The sequence below is a fragment of the Lytechinus variegatus genome, chromosome 11 (genome assembly GCF_018143015.1).
Source record: "Lytechinus variegatus isolate NC3 chromosome 11, Lvar_3.0, whole genome shotgun sequence".
Classification (NCBI taxonomy): domain Eukaryota; kingdom Metazoa; phylum Echinodermata; class Echinoidea; order Temnopleuroida; family Toxopneustidae; genus Lytechinus; species Lytechinus variegatus.
Window position 1 is genome coordinate 4,730,025 of NC_054750.1, and position 24,702 is coordinate 4,754,726.

Below are 24,702 nucleotides of genomic sequence, written 5' to 3' on the forward strand. Positions count from 1 at the left end.
TCATGAACTTGAACATAAGGGTAATCAAGTACCACTGACAATGAGTTTCAGGTCACATTGTCAAGGCCAATGATCATTTATGGTCAATAAAATTTGACCATGTTTGGTTATCAAAATTGAAATCTTTAACCAAAGTTTTTGAGATGTCATCTTAACTTTGGAATTTTATCGACCTAGTTTAGGAAAATTGGACATGAGTATTTAAAGCCTGTGTATAGCTTTGGTAAAGGGTCAATAATGTGATTGATAATCGAATATCATCTAATATGACAGTCTTACTGAAGCGTAGAGACCGTTAGATATTTTTCCAACTGCACTTCTCTGAGAAAATTTCAAATATTCAAATCTTGGATATATAGCTCCCTCTCTCGGCGATGCTTGTTTTAAATTTAAAAAATGGGCATTCAAGCGCTTATTTTATAAATTTAGTGATTAGATATCCAAAAGTTACAGACAAAGAACATATCTTGAAAGTTTAAGCCCATTCCATGATTTGGAATAGGATTTAATTGAAAGACAAAAACGCACAGATATTTTAATTTGATCGGGTGACCCGATCAAGTTAAATTTCCATGTAAAATTGCAAAATTTATCCTGTGAAACACATTTTCATTTCATATCCTCCACATCATAACTGTTAAAGGGCATATCCATTCATATTAGCTAGCAATGAATTGGAATAGTGATAGGTGCATTTTGGTGGATTTACCAAAACTATACACAAGCTTTAAGTTTCACTTATCATCTTGCATGAGTTTTAGGTCACATGATTAAGGTCAAAGGTCACTTAGGGTCAATGAACTGTGACCATGCTCGAGATATTTTTTAAATGTCATAACTTTGAAAGATTATGGATCTGGTTCATGAAACTTGGATATAAGGGTAATCAAGTATCATTGATAGTCTTGCACTAGTTTTTAGTCAAATGATTAAGGTCAAATGTCATTTAACTTTGACTATGTTGGGAGTAATTTTAGAAATGTCTTCATAACTTTGAAAGTAAACTTGAACATTAGGGTAATCAAGTATCACTGTTTTTATTCAAAGTCAGCATTGTTGCTATATTGAATTGCGTGACGCAGGCGAGACTGTCAGAGGCGTTCCACTTGTTTTTTTTTTTCAAGTAACCTTTTCTTTTAAGGTTAAACAGGTTATTTTAGTTCGGTGTTTTCATCACTTGTAACCTTGCAAATCTTGTTTCGAATGAAGATACTTGCATTTGAATGAAAGAACAACCTCAAAGATAAATTTGTCAGAATATAGACTCATAAATGTTAGATACCTTAAAGGGGTACATATCAAAATAAATATAGTAAAATCCACCGAGCAAAACGCTGAAAATCTGATAGCAAATAGTGAAGTTATAGAATTTCAAGCTTAGCAATATTTTGTGAAAATAGTCATATGCAAGTCATCATGAATGTGCAATAGGTTGACTAATGATGTCATGTCCCCACCTTCCTTTTTCTTATTTTATTTAATAAAATCATGATCATTTCATATTTTCCTACATGTGTACACGACATGTCTCCCTTGTAACAAAATAAGTTGGCACAATGATCTTCTTACAAACTAAATCAGTTGTCAATCCAATTTTTGTAATTATATTTGGTGACAAAATTTGACTAAATATAATTTTTTGAAATAAAATACAAAAGATTACGTGGGGATATCATCAGCTTGCTCATTGCATATTCATGAAGACATGCATAGCACTGTTTTGCCCTAGTAATGCAAAAGTTTAAAATGTAATGACTTTGTCATCCTTGTCAGATTTTTATGAAATTTTCAGTATTTTGTTTGTCTCATTTTACTTTATTTGTTAAAATTGTATTATGTCAGCCTGGAGTACCCCGTTAATATGTTTACATTTAAGAAATATTTCATACCAGGCTTGTTTTCCCAAACAATTTCATTCCACAACGTATGTTTACTTGTGAAAATCGAGGAGAAAAATTCATGTTTGTATTCACAGTGCTGGTATTTATGACCCAGTTATTTTCATGTTGCTTTTATTTTATTACTGTTTATTAAACTGAACGAAATGAATTTTTTCATTTTTTATTTCTAATTATATTTTCTCGTGTCTTGTGGATTGCTCTCCCTACTCTTCAGATTGGGACCAAAGCACAATGTCTACCATGATACAACCACCCAAGTACCTACAGCCAGTGACAACAGACAAATTCTCAAATCAATTATGTTGTGATCAGGAGGATGGAAATTTTTAGTGTTGATTTTTTTTTCTTTTTTTACAACTGGGTATGCAAAATGATGAAAGATATATTCTAAAATTTGATTTGAATTGGTGACACTATTATTAGCTTCCACTCCTATTGAGATCAGCACTAATTGGCAATGATGGTACATGTATACTTTTGTGGTCAAGATTGCGGGACACTGTGCTTCGTTCCAGTTGGCCTGTGTTGCAGTGGTCTACATGGTATGTGCTGCATGGGTATGTAGTGGACTGCATGTGGTAAATGAGCTAGTGGCACATGCATACCACAGTTTGGTGGATTGTGTAGTCAATGTCCGTGTGGTGGACTGTGTGGTAGACATCACAGTAAGATGAGCACCATAGTGTGGGGGACTATGTGGTGTATGTCATAGTGTGGGGGAGTATGTGGTGTATGTCATAGTGTGGTGGACTCTGTGGTATATGTCATAGTGGGGTGGACTATGTGGTATATGTCATAGTGTGGTGGACTATGTGGTATATGTCATAGTGTGGTGGACTATGTGGTGTATGTCATAGTGTGGTGGACTATGTGGTGCATGTCATAGTGTGGTGGACTCTGTGGTATATGTCATAGTGTGGTGGACTCTGTGGTATATGTCATAGTGTGGTGGACTATGTGGTTGATGTCATAGTGTGGTGGACTATGTGGTGTATGTCATAGTGTGGTGGACTATGTGGTGAATGCCACAGTGTAAAGGACTATGTGGTTATAAACGTGTGGTACACAGTGTGTTTAATATGTGTTTCGGACTATGTGGCGACTGTGTGGCAACACTGTGTTACACAGTGTTGTAAACACAGTGTTACCACACGTCCCAAAATAATATATTAAACACATGTGGTACACGCTGTGAACACACTGTGGTACACACTGTGTTACACACTGTGGTACACACTGTGTTACACACTGTGGTACACACTGTGGTACACCCTGTGTTACACACTGTGGTACACACTGTGGTAACACTGTGTTTGTTCCATAAGGGTTGCGTCTATTTAGCTTGCAAAAGCACCCGAAATAAAAGTGATAAGCAAATGAACACTGATTTTTAATAAAAGCAGATTACATACATTGATTATATTAACAAAGCAGGCATGCATGGTTTATTACGAATTACATTATCATTCTTCATAAACTTTAAATAGTCTTTTGAATATGCCGAGATAAGCATAAAATATCGGCTATATAGAAACATGTTGAAAGTATTAATCATTATTACATTGTGGAGCGTACTAGCAACATAACTTTTTTCTGATATTCAGAAACAAAATAAATTCGAAAAACCAAAATGATTAATCGTAGAGTAAGAAAGATTTCTTTCATATTTGATAGATATATCAGGTTTGGTTGAAAATGATACTCATTGGTCTTCATGTTAAAGCATGTGTCTAGTACAGCAGCCATGGTTAAAGAGACATAAAAAAATTAATTGACCTTTAATAGATCAAAAGATCATTCTTTATTGTGTTTGTGGAATGATTGAAATGGGATCACCTGTTCCCCCTAAAAATATAATTTAACGACATTTTTGGTCCATCGTCATTATATCCGTCGTAATTGCGGAAGCATTTGCATGATATTAATGTAAACGACGTCGCCAATGACGGAGGGAGCCATGCTGTTGTAATCTAGATTATTGAGAAAATGGCCGACCGGCTAGTCATATTGAATTGTATTGATCGCATTAACGCCTTATAACCTTTGAAAAAGCGCTCAACATAAAGTTATTATCAATATTGTGCCATTGTTATCGTTCACCCTTTTAAGGACTGGGATGACACAACTTCATCTTTTTCATAAATTCATTTTTTTCCCCATATATTTTTACGATTTTCCTGATTTCACGTTATTTCGATCCTCTATCTGTTGAAGAAAGTGTATCAACTATCAGAATATTTTCAAGCAGAGATAGCATATTGTTATCGAATTATTTAGAAATAAGTGACAGTGTTTAAAAGATCGTGTTAGATTCTGTTGGTGTGATACTCGTCTATCGATGTCGACGCGAAGTTTTTACCTCTTAAGTAATTCATTCAAGGAGTGGGCCAAATATCTGTCTTCTTTTAAAATAGGCAATGTTAAAATGCAATAAGTTTTGATAAACGGTTATAAAAGATATTCGAAAACTTACAAATCCTGCCAATGTTGGCGCCTTCGAATTCTTTATTTATTTATTTATTTATATTTATTTTGTTTTATTTATTTTATACTGCAGGGTAGGCCTGTTCAGTTCTTAAAACTGCTTTACAAAGGCGCCCTGCAGTTTAAAATACATGTCAAGATATTCTTTTACAACAGATAAATGGCGCGAAAACGATGTTCATCATCATCACAAAATGGCGACTCCCTTTTGATACTTACCTGATACTAAGGTTAGCTGTAATGGCAGGATACCTCTGTAGCTGTTCAGAAAGCTCCTCGAAGCTCACTTGACCGTCGCCATCAACATCGGCATCTTCAAAGAGAATCTCAGTCAGTTCCGTCAAAGTTTCATCACTCAGGGTCAACGCACTTTCAGCTGTACAAGAGTTCAGCACGGTCTTGAGCTCGTCAAAGTCTATGAAGCCACTCCCTGATTAAGACAAATGTGGAAATCATTTTCCGCTTTAATGTTTTATATTTTTTTTTTATTTGAGATTTTAATGATTTAACTGTCCATTGTTAGCATCCCAAGGTCTTGTCCTTTTCTATTTATCACATTGCATCGTGATTCCTGTGTGCTTTCGTTTAACATCGTGTTTATAAGCATTGAATGGTTATCATTGTTATTAACCAAATTTAAATCGAATTCATATTCGATATCCCCTCTCTTCATCTCCACCCCCCCCCCCTCTCTCTTCCCTTTCACTATATATTTCTCACCCTTTCTTCCTCCAAAACTAATAGGCGCGTATTCTGAAGTCAGATTTCACTTAGACCATGTGGTCTAACTCTGTGCTAAAATTATTGGAAGCCAAGAATGCCAAAATATTTATCAAGTTGTATGTTTCTTTGTTTACTGTGCTCTTTCCGGATTCACTGATGGTGAAGACAATCATATAGCTATACTTCCTAGACAATTATGAATGATTTGAGAGCCAAAAGAGCTGAAATATGATATCTCTACTGTTAGTGTTTTTTTATGGGGGATTTCAACATCAATTTAATGAATTGCAACAATAACAATATCTCGCAAGAGTTTCTCGAAACGTTTTTGACTAATTCTTTCTTACCACTAATCACTAAACCAACGAGAGTGACTAACACTTCTGCAACTATTATAGATAATATTTTTAGTAATGTAACTTTTCCTACCCCCCAAGCTGGTATAGTTCTTAGTGATATTTCTGATCACTTTTCAATTTTTGCGAAGCTGTCTAAAAATAAACTTTTTAAGAATGAATCATATAATACTTCCTATCGTAAAATAACCGATGATAACATTTCTCATTTAATTAACGATTTAGACAATACAGACTGGTCGACCATTTTTGACTCCACAGAGGTTGATGTAGCTTACGACATTTTTATTACCAAATTAACATCTTGTCTAGACACCAATGTCCCTCTTATCACCCACCGAAAGTCAAATTATAAAAAAATCCCAATACATCCGTGGATCACTAAATCTATTTTACGATCTATTAATCGTAAAAATAATCTTTATTATAAATATATTTCTAAACCTAACGAAAACTCTCGTTCTAAGTACACTTGTTATAAAAACACCCTTACCACATTACTACGTATTGCCAAAAGGGAATACTACACTTCCCAATTGAACATTTACAAAAATGATATGAAAAATACTTGGAAGATTATTAACAATGTACTGAACAAAAAGAAAAAAAGCTCTACAATCACAAAAATAAAGTCAAATAATACTATTACAGACGACGCTAATAAAATCACAGGAGAGTTTAATTCATATTTTTCAAATGTTGGCAACAACTTGGCTAAAAATATACCTCGAACTAACAAATCCTTTTCTGATTTCCTTGACGACCCTAACCCCAATTCTATGTTTTTCAGCCCTACTAATTCTATGGAAATCATAAACATTGTTAGCAATCTACAGAATAAGAAAAGCCCGGGGTATGACGGTATACCAAACTTTCTTCTAAAAAAAATCATTGCAGCCATCGTTGATCCATTGGTACATATTTTTAATATCTCTCTTACCACTGGACGGGTCCCAAATAAAATGAAAATCTCCAAAGTCATCCCACTGTTCAAAAAAGGTGATAGCCAACTCGTTTCTAACTATCGTCCAATATCCTTACTAACTTCACTATCTAAAATTCTAGAAAAACTGGTCCATACCAGAACTAGTGATTTCTTCAAATTACATAACATTTTTTCAAACTTCCAATTTGGATTTCGTAAAAATCACAGTACTTCCCATGCAATTTTGTCATTTATAAATAAAGTCACCACTTCCATCGATAATAGTTGTCATACTGTCGGTATCTTCCTGGACTTCTCCAAGGCCTTCGACACTATAAATCATGAAATTCTCCTTCATAAACTATGTCATTATGGAGTTAGAGGGAAGGCCTTGGAGTGGTTCAGGAGTTACCTCACTGATAGGACCCAATTTGTATCAGTGAATAATTGCAATTCGACTACTCTTCCAATTACTTGCGGTGTCCCCCAGGGTAGCCTACTAGGCCCACTTCTTTTTATTACTTACATCAATGATATTAAAAATACATCAAATTTACTTTCATTTATACTTTTTGCTGACGATTCCAATATTTTCTTTTCCCATGATGATATTAACCAACTCGTTAGAACCTTAAACTTTGAACTAACAAATGTTACAGATTGGATCAAGGCCAACAAACTTTCACTTAATCACCAGAAGACAAACTACATGCTTTTCAGTAATAAAGTCAATACTCTAACTGACAGGATTTTCTTTGATAATTTTGTTCTTAATAATGTTTCCACTACTAGATTCTTGGGTGTCCTTATTGACGACAAATTATCCTGGAAGCCTCATATCGATAGTATATGTAAAACAATTTCAAGAAACATTGGAATTATTAATAAACTTAAACATTTTCTCCCTTCCCGCACTTTGTTAACATTATATTACACACTTATTCTACCATATATTAATTATGGAATTATTGCGTGGGGATGTGCAATACAAACACAAATAAATAGAATATTACTTCTCCAGAAAAAAGCTCTAAGAATAATTTTTCAAACACACTTTAGATCACATACTGATATCTTATTTTTTGAAAATAACATTCTTAAAGTAAATGACATATATCTTTTCGAACTTAGTCAATTTATGTTTAAATTAAGCAGGGACGATCTCCCCGCCATTTTCTTTAATATGTTCCGTAAAAATGCTTCCGTACACAGCTACCCAACAAGGCAACGCCTATGTTATCATCTTCCTTTAACAAGAACTTTATTTGCAAAAAACTCGTTTGTCTTCTCCGGGCCTGCCTATTGGAACTCTCTGCCTCAAGATTTCAAAGAATCCCCTAATGTAAATATTTTTAAACGCAAACTGAAAAAAATGTTAATTCTGAAATATTCGTCGCAAACAGGTCAAGCTGAATAACTAAAATAACTGATTTAATTATACTCTTATGTATATGAGTTTATATTATATACATATAGTCATGTATATTATTTGTTTTACATTATTTTTTCTTCTTAAAACTGCAATTAGCCAAGTACCTGCTCCTGCTGCCTGCCATATTTCTTTTCTATTTAGTGTATTGCACTGCTCTGTCCCTTCTGCCCCCCCCCCTCACCTCCCCCTCTCTTAAAATATTGTATAACGTAAATATTTCTTTACATGACCCATCAGTTACGTTTTTTCAAGTGCACAAAAATTGTATTTATTTTTAAACAAATTTATTATTACGAACCAATATTTATTTGTTGTAGTTTTATATTGAAACTAAGTTAGGGGCTTGCCGCCTGTACAAGCTTTGCTTTTTTCGGCAAGTCCCTCCGTTTTACTTTCAAATACAAATGTCATTTCAGATAAATTTATTTACTCAATTGTGTTCTTTAAATTTATGATTATTTATGTATACATATTATATCTCGTAGTATTTTCGACCTTGTTTTGTTATGTTTATCATATTATTGCTATGTTCATTATACTATTGTGAAACGGAATAAATAAATCAAATCAAATCATAGTGATTTATGTAAATATTGGCTATCCATACTTAAACCACAACTTTAAATCTGAGTTTAAGTTAAACACGACTTCAGAATATGGGCCTGAGTCTTTATCTTTAATCTCTCACCAATTCTTTCGTTAGTCAACCAATGTTCATCTCTCATTCACCCCACCCCCTCTTTCTCCTACTCTCTCCACATGACCTTTATCAATTTCATGTTTATTTCTATCCATTCACGATAATCATGGTGATATCTGAAGTATTCTAAATACGACCAATACAAGATCTTCCCTGAGTTAATATACTCCTTGACAGAGTGTATATAGTATTATCTTCTTCAGCTGGAGTAGGAGATGGTGCTTGTGACCTCCTTGAAGCTACTACGCACCATGAAGTTTCAATGTAGCCTTGTAAACAATGGCTTTGATGCAAGGCGTGATCATATACTGATATATGAATGGCATTTCGGGATGGATGATTAAACCGTAAGACAAGGAACTGGTTAAAAGTTGTAAGTACATATTTAAGGAGAATGCAACAAAGTAAATCTAGAAAACATCGATCATTGTTTTATTGATTGAATTTAGAGAGAAAAATTTGTATTTGATTTATAAAGCTTCTTGTCAGAGTATTTCCAAACATAGCAACAATTAATAAGTGGAGAGAAAAAAAATCATCACCGCTCGCTACCGTTCACCATTTTTGATTTCGATTTTTTCCCCCAATTTTGTGAGCGAAATTCGGCCCTCTTCCCTACCGCTCCACGACCGCTCCAACAACGCTCGGGCGGTGTGACCATGCCTTAAACCCAAAACAAAAGCGCTCAGACCTATACTTCGACAAAACCTTCCGGTGATCATATCTACATTTTGAATTTGACTAAAATTCGTGTTAATCGTGCATGTGAGAATCGTCTCAATTAATATATTGATGATTTTAATGATTTATCCGTATTAGGACCATAATGTAAAGCATCTTTTGCTGATCATATTTTATCACGTACAAATACATTTCAGTTGATAAATAAGAAAATGTACCTACCATCTGCGTCGTAAACCCGGAACAGAAAGTGAAGCTTTTCTTCTTCTGTTCCATTCACCAAAAGCCGCAGAGCACCGATGAGTTCCTTCAGACTGATACTCCCCGACTGATCGGTGTCGATTAGCTCGAAGAACCGCTCAGCAAAGAAAGACTAAAAAAGTAAGAGAAGTGGATTGATCAATAGGCCTTATTATGAGTTAATTTAGTGAATTTTAGTGGTGGAAAAACACTGTGTGTATTCCGTATGCAGGGGGGGGGGGCAAGGGGCAGTTGCCGCCCGCATTGTGAAATTTTTCATTTTGGGGCTGAAAATTAAAGATAAATCACTAAAAGAGTGCACGAAATCCTTCAATTTCACTTTAGAAAATACTAAAGCGCCTAGATCATTGTAGATGGTAAGCTCGGTCGCTTCGCCAGCTGCTCGCATTTGGGTTTCTTAAAAAAATGGGTACGGCCACGTATAATAAACATGCTAAATATCAAGGAGTTATTTTGTATAGTCACATCAACCAAACCAAATTCAGACAAACCAAAACCTTTACATTGAATAGGAATGAAAATTTGGAACAAGTGTGCTTGTGTGGAAACAACAAAAAAAATCAAAGAATAAGAACAAAGAAAGTTTGAAAAATATGACATACAATGAGAAAGTTAGTTATGAGCATTAAATGTTGCTATATCATATAGAGACCCTCCAATTCGCAATGTGACAAAGATGTGTAATGTCACATGTGAACAACTTTTCATTTGATGGACTATAAAATGCCCCCCATGTCTCTTTTTACTCTTTCTTATGGTTATACTATGACCCTTCATCTATAATATATTCTTTGAAAATCTGCATTACATAATCTACTGATAGATGTGTCAAAAGAGGCAGATTAAGCGAAATATATTGAAAAGTAATGGGAAAGTTGTTCACATGTGACATCACATATCTTTGTCGCATTGCCAACAGGATGATCTACATAATTCATCTAAAATTCGAATGCTCATAACTTTCGTATTATCTGTTCATTTTTTTTTCTCAAAATTTCGTTGATATGTTTCTTTGATTTTTTCCTTCTGTTTTTACACAAGCTATCTTCTTCCAAAGGTTTTATTTTTCCTTTAATTTTGCTGAGTAAAATGTTATACGGCATGATTCATAGGCCTAAAACTTCACCGTGTTTATATCAAGAAATGATACTGAACTGAACGTATAAAAGCCATTTGTGATTTAACGCGCGAAATCGTGTTTTTTTATTAAAAAACAATGAGTCTTTTAGCATGCATCTTTTTACTTGAAATTTTGAGGTCAGAATTAAGTACAAAATTGAATTTGCAGATTTCGCTGATGTTACATAGACCAGAACTAGTCGGTTTTTTTTACTATTTCATATGATTATATAACGAAGCGTGAATATAACTGATTTCCAAACGAATACAATCTTGGCGATTTTACATCGCTACAGTAAATATGCTTATTACACACCCCCTCCCCCCCCCCGAATAACATGCCTGACGTCATTTTATTCCCCCCATACTTCGCTCTGTGATAGTTATACTCTCTGCTTCTCTGCATGACTCGGTCAAAATTTGAGTGAAATTAATCAACTCTCAATTTGGAACATTCAATTTAGAGGGATTGCTAATGGTTTCAAAGTACGACAAAATGTTTCTCCAGCACCGGCATGAGATTACTAAAGTCTCACCCAAAAGGGTCATTGAAATTGTAATTGTTAATAAGGGCAAAAAACATCCAGCAGCCTGCTGTTATATGCCACACACAATTGCCATTATAGAGTTTTTATTACCTCAGACAGCATGGTGACATTTTCATTCTCGATGTCAAAGAAAATAGGCGGGGAAAAATTCAAACGAAAAATTTGTTACATTTTCCTCGATATACAGGCTTATGGACACAGTGATATTATCTAACACGGAATGGCAGACACATTCGTGCCAAAAAAGACTTGCTAGTTTCAAAAGAATAAGTTCTAAGCTGGAATGCCGTATTCATTTTTTTAATCGTAGAAATTAATGCAAAATGAATGTTAGAAATATCCAATAATTTATTTTAGCTCCTTTCTTTCATGACATTAATTTACCGAGTACATTTAGTTGAAATTTAAATCACTTAGTTGTTTTTTTAGTAATGGCAAACAGTAACCGATGTTATTCCGCTCTAAAACATATTCTGTTCACAAGTATACTTATACATTAAACAGTTACTTAGCAAAATAAACATTACTCTCTGGAATCAATTTCAAGGATTAGACACGTTCGTCTTAGCAAACAATATTTGAAATGAGGGCTGAAGGAAATGTTATAAAAGGAAGCAAAGACGTTACGACACAACGAAATATATGTTGAACAATGAAATTAAATCAAGGGGCAAACACGATGTGAAAATTGAATACCTTAACGACTCTGTCATATTTAGAAGATCCATTAAAGAATTAATGGATCAAAACAAATACACACTCATCGTCTCTTAGAAAGATGGATATGTTTTAAAGTCTTTCATCAAAATACCTCGGTTGTCTTGAAACGCCTGATGTTATGTTGTTTTTTCTGAACATTAATCTTTAGAAATGGGTGAATGTTTATCAGAAAAGCGATCACGACAAGCCGGTGAGGTCGCACCCTCTCGAATGAAATTAGCGTTTATCTGAAATCATTTGTTGAAATTGTCACTCGTCCGATCCCTGCCAGCTTGATAAACAATAGCTATCATGTCACGGGTTGATCACTTTATTAGTAGTGTTTAGATAGAAGCGTTTATATGAAAGATAGACCTCAAAGTGCCGACTGGTATAAAGTCAATCAACAATGATCTTGTCTGGTGGATTAATAAACCGATAAGCTAGACAGGACTCCACCATGATATCCACTATCATTCCAAACAATCATATGAGGGAGAGTTCTCAACCGCAACGCAGAACGTTTTCAATAACATGAACAAATATTGTCATAAGCTTTTCATGACAAAGAGCAATCAAAATGTCTTTTGTCGAAAATCCATGAATCAAACAGCACTCTAGACGAACAACATATTTATCATTTTCGTCAGCTTTGAATCTTAGGGCGAAATTGCTGTTCCAGTTAACAAATTTTCGACAAAGACCTCCTAGTTGTTCATTGTCATTATTTTGACAGACATTTTCAATATATTTACTGTGTTTTTGATTCGATCTGCGACGCGGCGACGAAAACTCGCTATTGAAGTCACCATGGAAAATGACCGTCCATCAACTACCAAGCTTGATTTAATTAAAATATAAGACCACATCAGTCAATTAACATTTTCCGATGAATATAAATAGATAAAATACTTAACTGTTTGACATTCTTGAATGGATGAGACTACTTCTATCTAATTTCATAATCATTTTATTCTTTTTATTCGTTCTGAATTATGTAATTTGTTTTTACCATGTACCTTGCAATTCTAACGTACTATTACGAAGTATCCAACCGTATTTACCTTCTACTTCCCCGTACAATTATTCGTCTGTTTCCACTAAATGCTTTTCATCCTGCTCTTCCTCCTTATTGTTCTTTCTCTTCCTCCTCCTCCTCTTTGTCTTCTTCTTCTTTCATTTTCTTCTTTTCTTCTTCCTCTTCATCATCTTCTTCTCCTCCTTTTTCCTCTTCTTCTTCTTTTTCTTCTTCTTCTTTTTCTTCTTCTTCTTGATGTTCTCCTTCTTCTTCTTCTTCTGGATTTTCTTCTCCTTCTTCTTCTTGTTTTTCTTCTCCTTCTTCCTTTTCTTCTCCTTCTTCTTCATTATCCTTCACTTCCCTTTTCTATTAGATTTGTCTATTTAACCTCACATACAAAAACCCCCAAAGTATTCTCCGAATGTTGTTGTTTCCTTGATCAGTAACTCATCGCACTCCGTCCGTAGTGATATACGATACTTCTACTGAAATCATTATAATCAATGACTTTCATCAAGTATTTATCACTCCAAAATCTCCGATGAAAGCAAGATGAAAGGGTTTTTTCGTTATCTTGACTCGGTAAAGTTAACTGAAAGTTCATCAAAAACTTCAATCTGTATCGTATTCTCATCTTAATACTACAGTCGATAATTTGAAAATTCCATTTTATCCAACCATTTACCATGGTAAATTGTTTCTCAGTCAATGAAATTCAAAGCAAGATGTCTTATCAGACAACTTGTCTGGCAAAAATGTTGACGAAACGCCCCCCCAGATCTGATTAAAATCAATGAAATCATTGAAATAGAAAAGACGTTTCAGCGAAAGAACTTAAATGAAACATCATGAACATTAAACGAAACCTATTGATTTCAAATGTATATTATTGCTTCCGTATTTCATGTTTTTTCCTATTTTGAATTCTCTCGAAAAATATGATTAACAAATAATAATGATAAAAAGTGCAAATCGATGAAGAACCCCACGTTTCTTTTGGGAGAGTACCGCTGAAGGATGCCGCTCGTAACATCTGCTTCTATTCATAGGGAGTTTTCACAACCACTACCCAGCGCATACATTCGTAATTCCGAAGCTTCGTTATTCCGAAGGTTCGTTATCCCGAAGGTTCGTATTTCCGAAGGTTCGTTAGTCCGAAAACGAAATGAGGTTCGTAATTTCGAAGGTTCGTTAGTCCGAAAACGAAGTGAGGTTCGTAATTCCGATGGTTCGTTAGTCCGAAAACGAAGTGAGGGTCGTAATTCCGAAGGATCGTTAGACCGAAAACTAAATGATGAACGAACCTTATTTCGTTTTCGGACTAAGGAACCTTCGGAACAACGAACCTTACTTCGTTTTCGGATTAACGAACCTTCGGAACATCGAACCTTATTTCGTTTTCGGATTAACAAACCTTCGGAACATCGAACCTTATTTCGTTTTCGGATTAACAATAAACCGGATACCCGATCTTATTTCGTTCTCGGATTATCGAACCTTCGGAATAACGCCACAAATGTTCGGATTAACGAACCCTTTTACGTTTTCGGATTAACGAACGTCGAGGTATAGGCGATTTACGTGTTTCGGAATTACGAACCTTCGGAATTACGAAGTGTAACCTTACCCAGACGCGAATGTCAAAGGCCCTAAATGACAAAGCAGCCTTTGTCGAAAATCGGTGAATCAAAACAGCAGTTTCGTGCTGTGGGTGTTTCATGAAGCTGTTCCTAAGATACGAATTAATTTGCGCACGACTGGCGACCCCTTCTTGTGCTATGTGATATCCCTATGTAATTGAGTTATGACCTAAGAACATGTTCCAGTCGTGCGTAAAGTTGTTCGTAACTTTACGAACAGCTTTATGAAACACCCACCAGGGGCCGTTTCTTAAAGCTGTTCGTAAGTTAAGAGCGACTTTAAGAACGACTTGTGATCCTTTATTGTGGTAAATGGTATATTCATTGGCGATGTTACGCGCGTAAGGAAGGATCACCAGTCGTCTTAAAGTCGCTCTTAACTTTACGTACAGCTTTATGAAACACCCACCAGGACTCAGGACAAACGTCATATTTGCAAATTTTCGTCAGCTCCTAATCTTCGGACGATATGCTGACCCGGTTCACCAACTTTCGACCCCCAAAACCCACTCTCAGCTGTCCACTGTGGCTTGACGGACATTTCAACAGATTCTCAACGTTCCAGAAAGCGTCCGCGTATTGGTTGCGACAAATCGACCGATTATATGCCATAGGAAATAACGTAATAACTTTGGCCGGCCAGGGCCTCGTCTTGCACAGAATTGTGATTGATCCAATCAACCAAAACTATGGAAAGCCAGCAACCACAACTATAGAAAGCCGGCAACATCAACATAATAAAATACATGTTTGATCAAAATGTTTACTAGATAATGCTGGATATTCATACATTCAACAATGTCTCAAAAATTGAGTGTGCTTCTCTTTGTTTATGAAGGACATCATGCAGAGTTCCAGTAGAACAAAAATTACATCGATGAATTTCCATATACAGCTGACTTTGATTGTATCAATCGTAACTGTTTGTAAGACGGGGCCCTGGAGTTGGTTTCGTTGGTGTCTGTAGCGTAATTAATAAGTGGATGCTTTATGATGTCATAATGCATTCACGCCACAGGCAAGGCTAAATGTTTTGCACCGCTACTTTCATCACAATTCAACAACTCATCGATAACGCATTCACGACATTGGTGTATGGAAAATTATGTTTAATTGAATCACTTAGTTGATATTAGACTGAGAAAAAATCGAAGTAAAATGATGAGCTCGTTTGCTCTGCAGAAAAATATTGGTATTGATTAGTACTACAGTCCCTTTCATATATCATTCTCATTTATTGCCGTTTATGTTTATAATACCGCAACTGCTTGGTGGAGATTAGCACCGGATGGCATTGGAACCCTAAACTCTTTAAGAGTCAAGTGGCTGAACCACTACAGAACGCAACTCCATTACTAACATACCTCAAAGACAAACAATGTCATGATGGATAGCCAATATACTATTTAAATATATCAGAGATAATCTGGGCCCTGAAGCACAAAGATCAGTGATCAACCGTTCGCTTGATTTTTACGATTAATTGTACATCGGTATTCATTGTAGCAATCAATCTTAAAAAAATCATTCTACGATGATTGCTATAAGCTTTGTGTTACGGGCCCCTGGTCTCCAATGACCGTCCTCTCGGGGCGAGACAATCTCACTCTACAATCATGACAATTTTCACTCCATAGAGAGTTGAATTTCACTCTCCAACACTGCAGTGTTGGAGAGTGAAATTCAACTCTCTTTGGAGTGAAAATTTCTAAAGAGATACACATTTAACTAAAAAAATGGAGCTATACTTAATGCATAAGCAGTTCGCTCCAAAGGGATTAGCCCCGCGTTTTGCTCAGGGAGTAGTGTGATGAGGGTCCGGGTGGGTGTTTCATAAAGGTGTTCGTAAGTATAATACAAGCGACGTTATGAACGACTGGTGATTCTTTCTTAGGAGCTACATCCACACCAACGAAAATTTGGTGCGCTTAATTTACCTCAAGAAAGGGTCACCAGTCGTTTATAAACTCACTAATAACTTAAGTTGCAAACAGCTTTATGAAACACCCAACAGATTTAGCTATTTTGTAATTGAGAGGGTAAAATAATTTTGAGTAGTAACATACCTTTTTAACATTCAGTGCTTGTTTAAATTCTTCCAAATCAATCTGATTGTCATCGCCAGCTATAGCATTAAAACGCTTCTCCAACTTTGCCAACCATTTCTCGTCCCTTTCTTGCCTGAATAAAAGATGAGAAAAGGGGGGGGAGAACAAATAAGTTAAAAACAAGGAGGAGATAATAAATCAAGAAGAGGAAAAAATGATAAACTCAGAATAAGACAGAGAGAGAAAGAGAGAGAAGGAAAGACAAAGAAGACGAAGAAAAAATAAAGGAATGAATGAAAGTAACATATAGAAAGACCAAGAGAGAGAATAGAACACAGAAAGGAAGAACGAAAGGAAGATATCGAAAACATGATTCAAGAAAAATAAAGATGTAAAAGAAAGGGAAAAATAAGGAAAAAGTTATCCGTTAATTTTTTGTAAGTGCATCAGCTTTAATGAAGATTGATTATTCTTGAATAGTTTTAGAATGTCAAGAAAATAAATTTGTAAACATGATAAAAATGAGTAAAATGAGTAAATAATATTTTTTAAAAATTGTTATCTATAGGCCCAATCATGTTCGTGGTAAAAAAAAGAATGATTTAATAACTTTGTTCAGATCTCAGCAGATAACTTCAATTATTGACGAATATTGTGGGTATATTATTGGTTAACAATGCAAATAAAATATGTCTCCCTCACACTTCCACCTTCCCCTCCCCCCCCCCCTCGCTCTCCCTCTCTCTCCATCTCTCTTCATCTTCAGGTTCACTTGTTCACTTACACCTCAGTCACATTTGTTATACGGCTGCCCTACGGCGAGTCAAACACCGCCGTTATAACATTGTTTGCAAGCTATTATATACTAGGTGGTTTGAATAAAAATGAATAAAACGGCTGTTTCGACTCGCCGTACGGCCGCCGTAGGGTAAATGTAACTGAGGTATTATCCTCTTTCTATTCACTCTTTGCAAATTCACTCTTTGCCTTTTTGTTCACTCTTTGTCCGTGCCCATGCAAACATTTTTCTATCAAAAGTTGATGATTCAATAGAACACATCCCGGGTATGACGAAAGTGATTTCAAGTGCGTTATTGTTCTGCCATCCAATGTACTTTCACACTTCCCCGATACGTTCATTCACTCGATCTCACTATGTACGTAAATGATTGTAAAAGCAATTGATCCGACCAGTGTTCAAAGCGGTGTTTCGACTATCGATTTCTTTCACCTGTTTTAAGCCCGTTTTAAGTGTACTATTGGACAAAGAGACAGGTGCAAAAATCTAATAGCCAAGTTGTTAATCGGTGCAATAACCTCATCAGCCTATATGAAGTAATGCATTTGAACTTCAGCTCCAAATCGATGGAATTCTCTAAATGCGAGGTCGAGAACTCGAAATATATCAACAGATTTACTAATCATTTACGTAATTTCTCAAGCTATATCTCTGATATTATACAAGCTTATATGCAACACCTGGGAAGATGAATGTATTTGGGCACCCTTTGGGCATTTAGGATAAAAAAATAGTAATTTGATTTTAAACATAGTAAGCAGATGTAACATCTCCAAATAATGGAATGGTTTGTATATCACTTATCATGCTTATATTATTTAAAGATTATTAGAAATTAAATAAAGATATATAGGTATGAATATAAATTATTACAGTTTTCTTTCTAATATTGAAATAATCGGTTTTACATTATACGAGCCTATGCAATTTTTCAGTAAACATTTTTGCAGGTGATCAAGCGTTAAACATATATTTCCCACGTTTTAATGAAAATTTTATATTATGTTTGTTATTTTGTCGTGTCTCACATTGTATTATTGCACTTTAAAATGCTTATGAATAAAATAAAGTGGACTATTGTTAATACATTAAATCTTTCAAGTAAATCGTACTGAATAATTTTCTTGCTTTTTGCCTATAGACTTGTCGACTTGCAATTGTTAGTTCCCTGTCAGATGATGATTAAAAGGGTACTCCAGGCTGAAAAATAAAAACAACAGACCCCCCCCCCTCCACCACCCCCCAAAAAAAATCATCAAACTCGGACAAGGAATAACAAAGTAATAACAATTTACAGATTTTCATTATTTGGATTAAAACAGTTCTTTGAATGTCGTCATGAATATTCAGCATTGTTGTCCTTTGTATTTTATTATATGAAATTGTGTTTATTCAGATAATATGTCCTCCAAGAATTAAAATTATTGGAATGACAACTTACATAATGCATTATGTATTTATTGCTGCATCTTATTTTATTATAAGGGAGACATAACATATACACATTATGAAAACATGAAATAATTCTAATTTGGTGAAATAACCTAAGAAAAGGGAAAGTGAGGACATGGCTTCATTAGCCCACCTAAGGAATATTCATTACGACGTGCTTATAACTGTTTTCACAAAATATTGATAAACTTTTAAATTAAATAACTTCGTTACTGCAATCAGATTTTGATGAAATTTTACTTGGTTACTCGGTTTAATTATTTTCAGCCCGGAGAACCCCTTTAAGTATATTATTTCCCAAAAATTTCTTACTCGATTTTTTAAAGAATTCTTTTGTAATATGATATATATATTTTTATAATTTTACGTTATCGATATCACATGGCTGTCTCCATCTTCATTAATTGATTACATTGTGCCCAGGGCCGCGTGGTAGTTCAAATTTTGTTGAATGGGCCATATACCTTACACTGTTAGAAGAAAAAAACAGATTTTACAGAAGAAAAAAATTTAAAACAGATTTTTACAAAAAGAAATGACCAAATCATTGTAAATTGTTATAACAGGAAAGATTTTTTTTAATACAAATTTACAGAACAGGCATAACAGGTATGTTTTTTTAAAAAAAGAGAAAACAGCTTCATTACAATAAATTTGTATGGTTACAGACACCAAATACCAATTTTCTGTTTTCTGTAATTTTAACAAATGCATGTAAGATTACACAGTGCAGTAAGATTACATGTTTTCTCGAGACTCTGCTGCAGGATTTTTTTTTTCATTTTTTTTTTCGAGAAGAATTTTTTTGATAGTGTATACTGAAATGTGAATGAACAGATGAATGAATTGATATTAGCACCATATAAAATTAATGTAGCATAAATGCGTTAAAAATGATAATATTAACTTAATAGTGTGGCAGGTATTTTATATAAGAAGATGGTCCCTCTAAATGCAAAAGAGCTGAATCTAGTCCCTCATCACACTCCTCTTGCATTATGATTCTTTTTGGAGTGAACTGCAAGACGAGACACATGCATTTCACTCCAAAGGGATTCATAATACACTCTAAACAATGTATCGTTCACTCAAAAGGGATTGGTACCTAATATCACTCCAAGAGGAGTGTGATCAGGACTATAGATTAAATCTTTTGCATTTATAGATGTCATGATGCAGTAGATAAAAGAAAGGAGACAATTATGAACATATCAAAAGAAAGGTGAAGGTTACATATACTGGGGGCCGTTTCATAAAGCTGTTCGTAAGTTAAGAGCGACTATAAGAACGACTGGTGAACCTTTCTTACGCGCTAAATAATCACCAATGAACATTAATGGTGAATATCATTTACCATAAGAAAGGATCACCAGTCGTTCTTAAAGTCGCTCTTAACTTACGAACAGCTTTATGAAACACCCGCCTGGACAGTTTTGCTAATCTAGTGATATTTCATAAGATGCATTTTCACATTAAAAACAACAATAATCTAGGAGTACTGTAGTTTATAACACTCTCGGTGTGATAGATTTAATTTGTTTCCTTGGTGAGTACGGCATGTGCAATATTTATTCTAACGATTTAAAAACGTGGTCACTCTTGCCTCATCTTACTTAAGCGTGGTCACTCATCTTATTTGATTAATCAGTGACTTACCATATCCATCAATCACTGATTGTACCAATCACCTCATCCATCGTCAATTAATCATTAGTTCTCCATCTATCTATATATATCTATCTACCTAACTATCTATCTATCTATATTTCTCTTTATAGCTAGCTAGCAATCAATATATCGATATAATGTATCTAATCTATATAGCTACATATTCATGGATGTATTCATTTAGCTATATATGTCTTAATCATCTATGTTTAAGATGAGGCCCAAAGTCATGTGGGGAACATCTACACTTTGTACCTTTTCTGACATCGAGCACCTTTAAGACTATAGAAAGGTGTCAAGTTACACCTGCAAAAGGTGTTCCAAGTCTGACACCGCTTAAGGTATAGTTTAACCTCTATCCCTCCCAAGTGAGGAACAATATCTGTTCCTCAATTTAAATTTAGTCCCATCTTATTTCTATGACATCTTACCTGCTCAACCTTCGTCTAAGAACAGACCACTTCCTGCTAAGAAGGTGTTCCAGCTCATAAAGACTCCCTCTCCTCGTCATAATTCAATACAATTCACCTTTCTCTTCTGGTCCTATACAGGACAAGTATAAAAATTCTATTCCAGCGCTCGAAGGGATCTTAAGAGAATCGAGGTGGCGGGAAATCCAAACAATGTTCTCCTCAAGAATGTCGGTCTTACTCATCTTAGTGTATCCCTATAGCTCTGAGAATCCCTTGCCTGGATGTCTGGTAACGCTGGCAACGGAAGATGCGATCCTCTTGAGATGTTTCATCTATTTGCTCCTGATCGAAGACCATCCTCCTCCGCCAACGACCGGCAAACATAGATGAACTTTCCCCTCACCAAGCCAGCCTATACCCCCTTGTACTATCTTCTTTATCTCATGTCAATTTGTTTATGAACAGCATCAATTACCGGCGCTCTTAAAAGTGAATGGCAGAGCGTTTGAGAACCAATGGTACTTGAGGGAAAATATGTTAACTAAGAATGATACACACGCGCCGTTGGGACATACCAATGAAGTTTGCTTTTAAAGAAGTGCTGTGATGATTGGAATAATAGTCACACGATGTTCGATGTTACCAATCCAATTGATTGTTGGTCCTGGTGGAATATCTTTCCCCCTCTACTACTATATCAATTTCTCGCTTCGCGTGTGTCCCCCAACTCTCTTAACACGGTCCGTCGTCATTAATAGTCTTATCGTTCAGACATTGATTTACTAAATTCTAAATAAATTTTTCTTTTCATACCCTTGAAATCAACTAAAATTTTTGCCATTGTTTTAGTCTCCATTTCAATCCAATTGATATTTGAATTTTTGATTGTCTAATATTCATCACTTTGTAACATTGTATTTCTTTTTTTCGTTCTATTCTATTATATTTCATGAATTTTTATGTACACTTGCTCTTTGATATTTATTTATTATCTATGTACATTGTAAATTGTAATTGTTTGCTTTTATCCATGACTTGTGAACGTTTTATTGTAAACATGTTAATTTCAGCCTTCTGGCTTTGTAATATGTATTGTTTTTATACGAAATAAACCATGATTGAATTGAATTGAATATTAAATATTTTATGTCGTTACTTTCTTTTCTCTGTGTGTGGATGAGAGTGCGTGTATGTTTGTAATTGAGTTTTCAGACGTGTTTTGTGGGGAGGTGCCGTGGATGAGTGGCCTCAGACGCCCGACTGCACCATGTGTGTCCGGTTCGATCCCCGGCACATCTGCACTGCTCTTTTCTCTTGCATCAAAATGAAAATGCTATATCTATTATGCATGTTATGGATAACAAACGTGTGGAAATCAGATATGATTATAAATGTGAGCAGATATGACTCTCGTCTTTCAATTTTGAGGAACGTGGGCTCGAACCTCGAACTTCTGCATCCCCCAACGTAGCACGCCATAACGCCCAAGCAATTCTCAATATTCATATTTCACAACACATTGAGTTCTTGATAAGATTTGTAATTATATGATTCTCTTTGGTTTTAAACAAAATACATAATTTTGTTTCCTATTCTAATATGCTTTTCACACTGCATTTCCTTAACCATGTTAACCCCATACTATCTATTTTTTTTATTCACACTGTCTTTCTTAACCCCACTCTTTGCTTAGCCGGGGATAACGCCTTAACCCGGGACTATCATACAGCTCATTAATACTGATGATTTTACCATGCAGAGCACAATTAACGTGTAATTTCGACCTATGTGATTGGATAATGTTTAGCCTCACTCTTCCTCAGCCCAGTTTCGTTTCACACTGCATCTCTTAACACCGCAATCTTGGTGATAGCATCGCAATAAGCCGGCTAACCCTGCTTTTGTTTTGCAGGGACAGATAGTACCGTACTATTTACCGTGCTAGCCCACTTTGCTAAAACGTGTGAATGCACACGTGTGAAAACGAAGTGGGCTAAGCTTAACCCCGGGAAATTGGTGGGGCTAAGACCCCCCAGCCCCATCACTTTCCCGGGGTTAAGGGAAAAAGTGCAGAAAGAGATCCGGTTCATCGAATTAGAAATAGTTCCCCTTTCTTACAGTAAAAACACACCTGCCCGTTTAACCCTACACTTAATTAATCCTTCCTTCGTCGACGTAAACGTTGAAATTAATTTGCTTTCACTTTTTTTTTCTTCATGAGTGATGAATACAACATATGACGTGTCGTGAGGGTTGGAAATGAACATTTATCAATAATGTCGCCCCGTTTACAATCCAATTACACATGCCAAACACGTATTCACCACGATATGGCGCCGATTTGATGTCGAAATGTTCCACCTACACATCTCACTCTCTCTCTCTCTCGCATTTTTTTCTCTTTCTAGCTCTCCTCATAATCACCCCCCCCCCTCTCTCTCTACCCCTCTCCCTCCCTTATCACATCATTTCTTTCTTTCTCTATCTCACTTCATCTTTCCATCTCTTCCTATTTCACTCCATGTCTCGTATGCTCTCTTTATCTTCCTTTCTGCCTCTCTCCCTATTTTTCTTCATCTCACTTTCCATCTCCAAATACCACCACCCTCCCTTTCTCAGTATCCATATCTCCCTCTCGTTAACCCCCTCCCTTTCTCCCTCTCTCACGCTCTCCGATAGCTTTTCTTTACTTCATGATTTATGCTCTGGAGAAAAAAGAAAATTCTTATTAAAAAAGGGGACAAAATAATGCGCCAACTAATTTCAATCTAGTCATGAATACACTTAATTCATTGTTTTTCAAACAGAGTGCATCTCCTTGCCTATGTTTTGCTCACATAATGTCCCCAGTTTTCCTTAATAGCAAAAAATTAAATGAAGAACATTGATAAGAAATGATTTAAAATCGCATGTTTCACTTACGATCTTGTCATAACTACTTGATTGTTGTTGTTCTCCTCACATGTCTCGCTATACTGCTGCACCTCGATAAACTCCAAAGCTGGTTTCGGACTCTGCAAGAAACAAAACCCGACAAGAAAATGGTCAAAAGGGGTTACCCTTTTTTTATTCATGAAATTAACATGGTATGGAGGTTTTAAAAAATGTAATATTTGTTGTAGTAAAGGCTTTAAACATGTTAAACATCAAGAAAAGACCAGTGCTAGGGCTCCAAACCCCAAGGCCAAGACATGGAAACCCAAGGCCAGACCAATGCCAAAATCAAAGGACAAGGATTGGAAAAAAAACTAGACCTCAAAGGCATCTTACAAGGATAAGGCCAAGGATCAAGGCAGTGCAACATTGAATTATCGAGTTTTTGCACCGCCTCGAAGAAAGAATTCTAGAACACAGTAAATATATATTTTTTAATATCCGTCAAACTGTCAAATGTCAATGAACAGCTAGGAGGTCTTTGTCGGTAATTTGTGAACCGAAAAACGGTTCGTCCTAAGTTTCGGAGCTGACGAAGAATTGTAAATATGTCGTTGAGGACGAGCTATACTGTTTTGATTCACCATTTATCTTGGTTGTTCATTGTCAGGAAGGGTATTTGACAATACATTTTCTAGGTTTCTGAAAGCGTTCTGCGTCGTGTTAGGAAAACTCTCTAGATATTTATAATCCGAGGAAAAATGTAAAGGAATGATAGAATGTTTAGTAATCGACCACGGGCTGAAAGGAGCTGCACTTTGGGGACCACTGCAACAAATAACACGATAAACATACCGGGATATTGCGAACAAAACCTGAGACTCGAAACATCCCGGTGTACCTTTATACATACAGTTATGTTCAAGAGATTCATTTCTAGAATAAAAAAAATTAACGATAT

General features: G+C 35.5%; 1 protein-coding gene across 1 annotated transcript in view; it reads right to left on the reverse strand.

Annotated features, from left to right (window-relative positions):
- LOC121423425 (NADPH oxidase 5-like) overlaps positions 1–24,702 on the reverse strand; it is a 68,985-nt gene that overhangs the window by 36,113 nt on the left and 8,170 nt on the right. Inside the window, exons 2-5 of the mRNA XM_041618761.1 lie at positions 23,790–23,881; positions 16,554–16,668; positions 9,425–9,575; positions 4,605–4,815 (exon numbers count right to left, since the gene is read on the reverse strand). Of these exons, the coding sequence (XP_041474695.1) occupies positions 4,605–4,815; positions 9,425–9,575; positions 16,554–16,668; positions 23,790–23,881 (569 nt within the window). The remainder of the gene's footprint in view (positions 1–4,604; positions 4,816–9,424; positions 9,576–16,553; positions 16,669–23,789; positions 23,882–24,702) is intronic.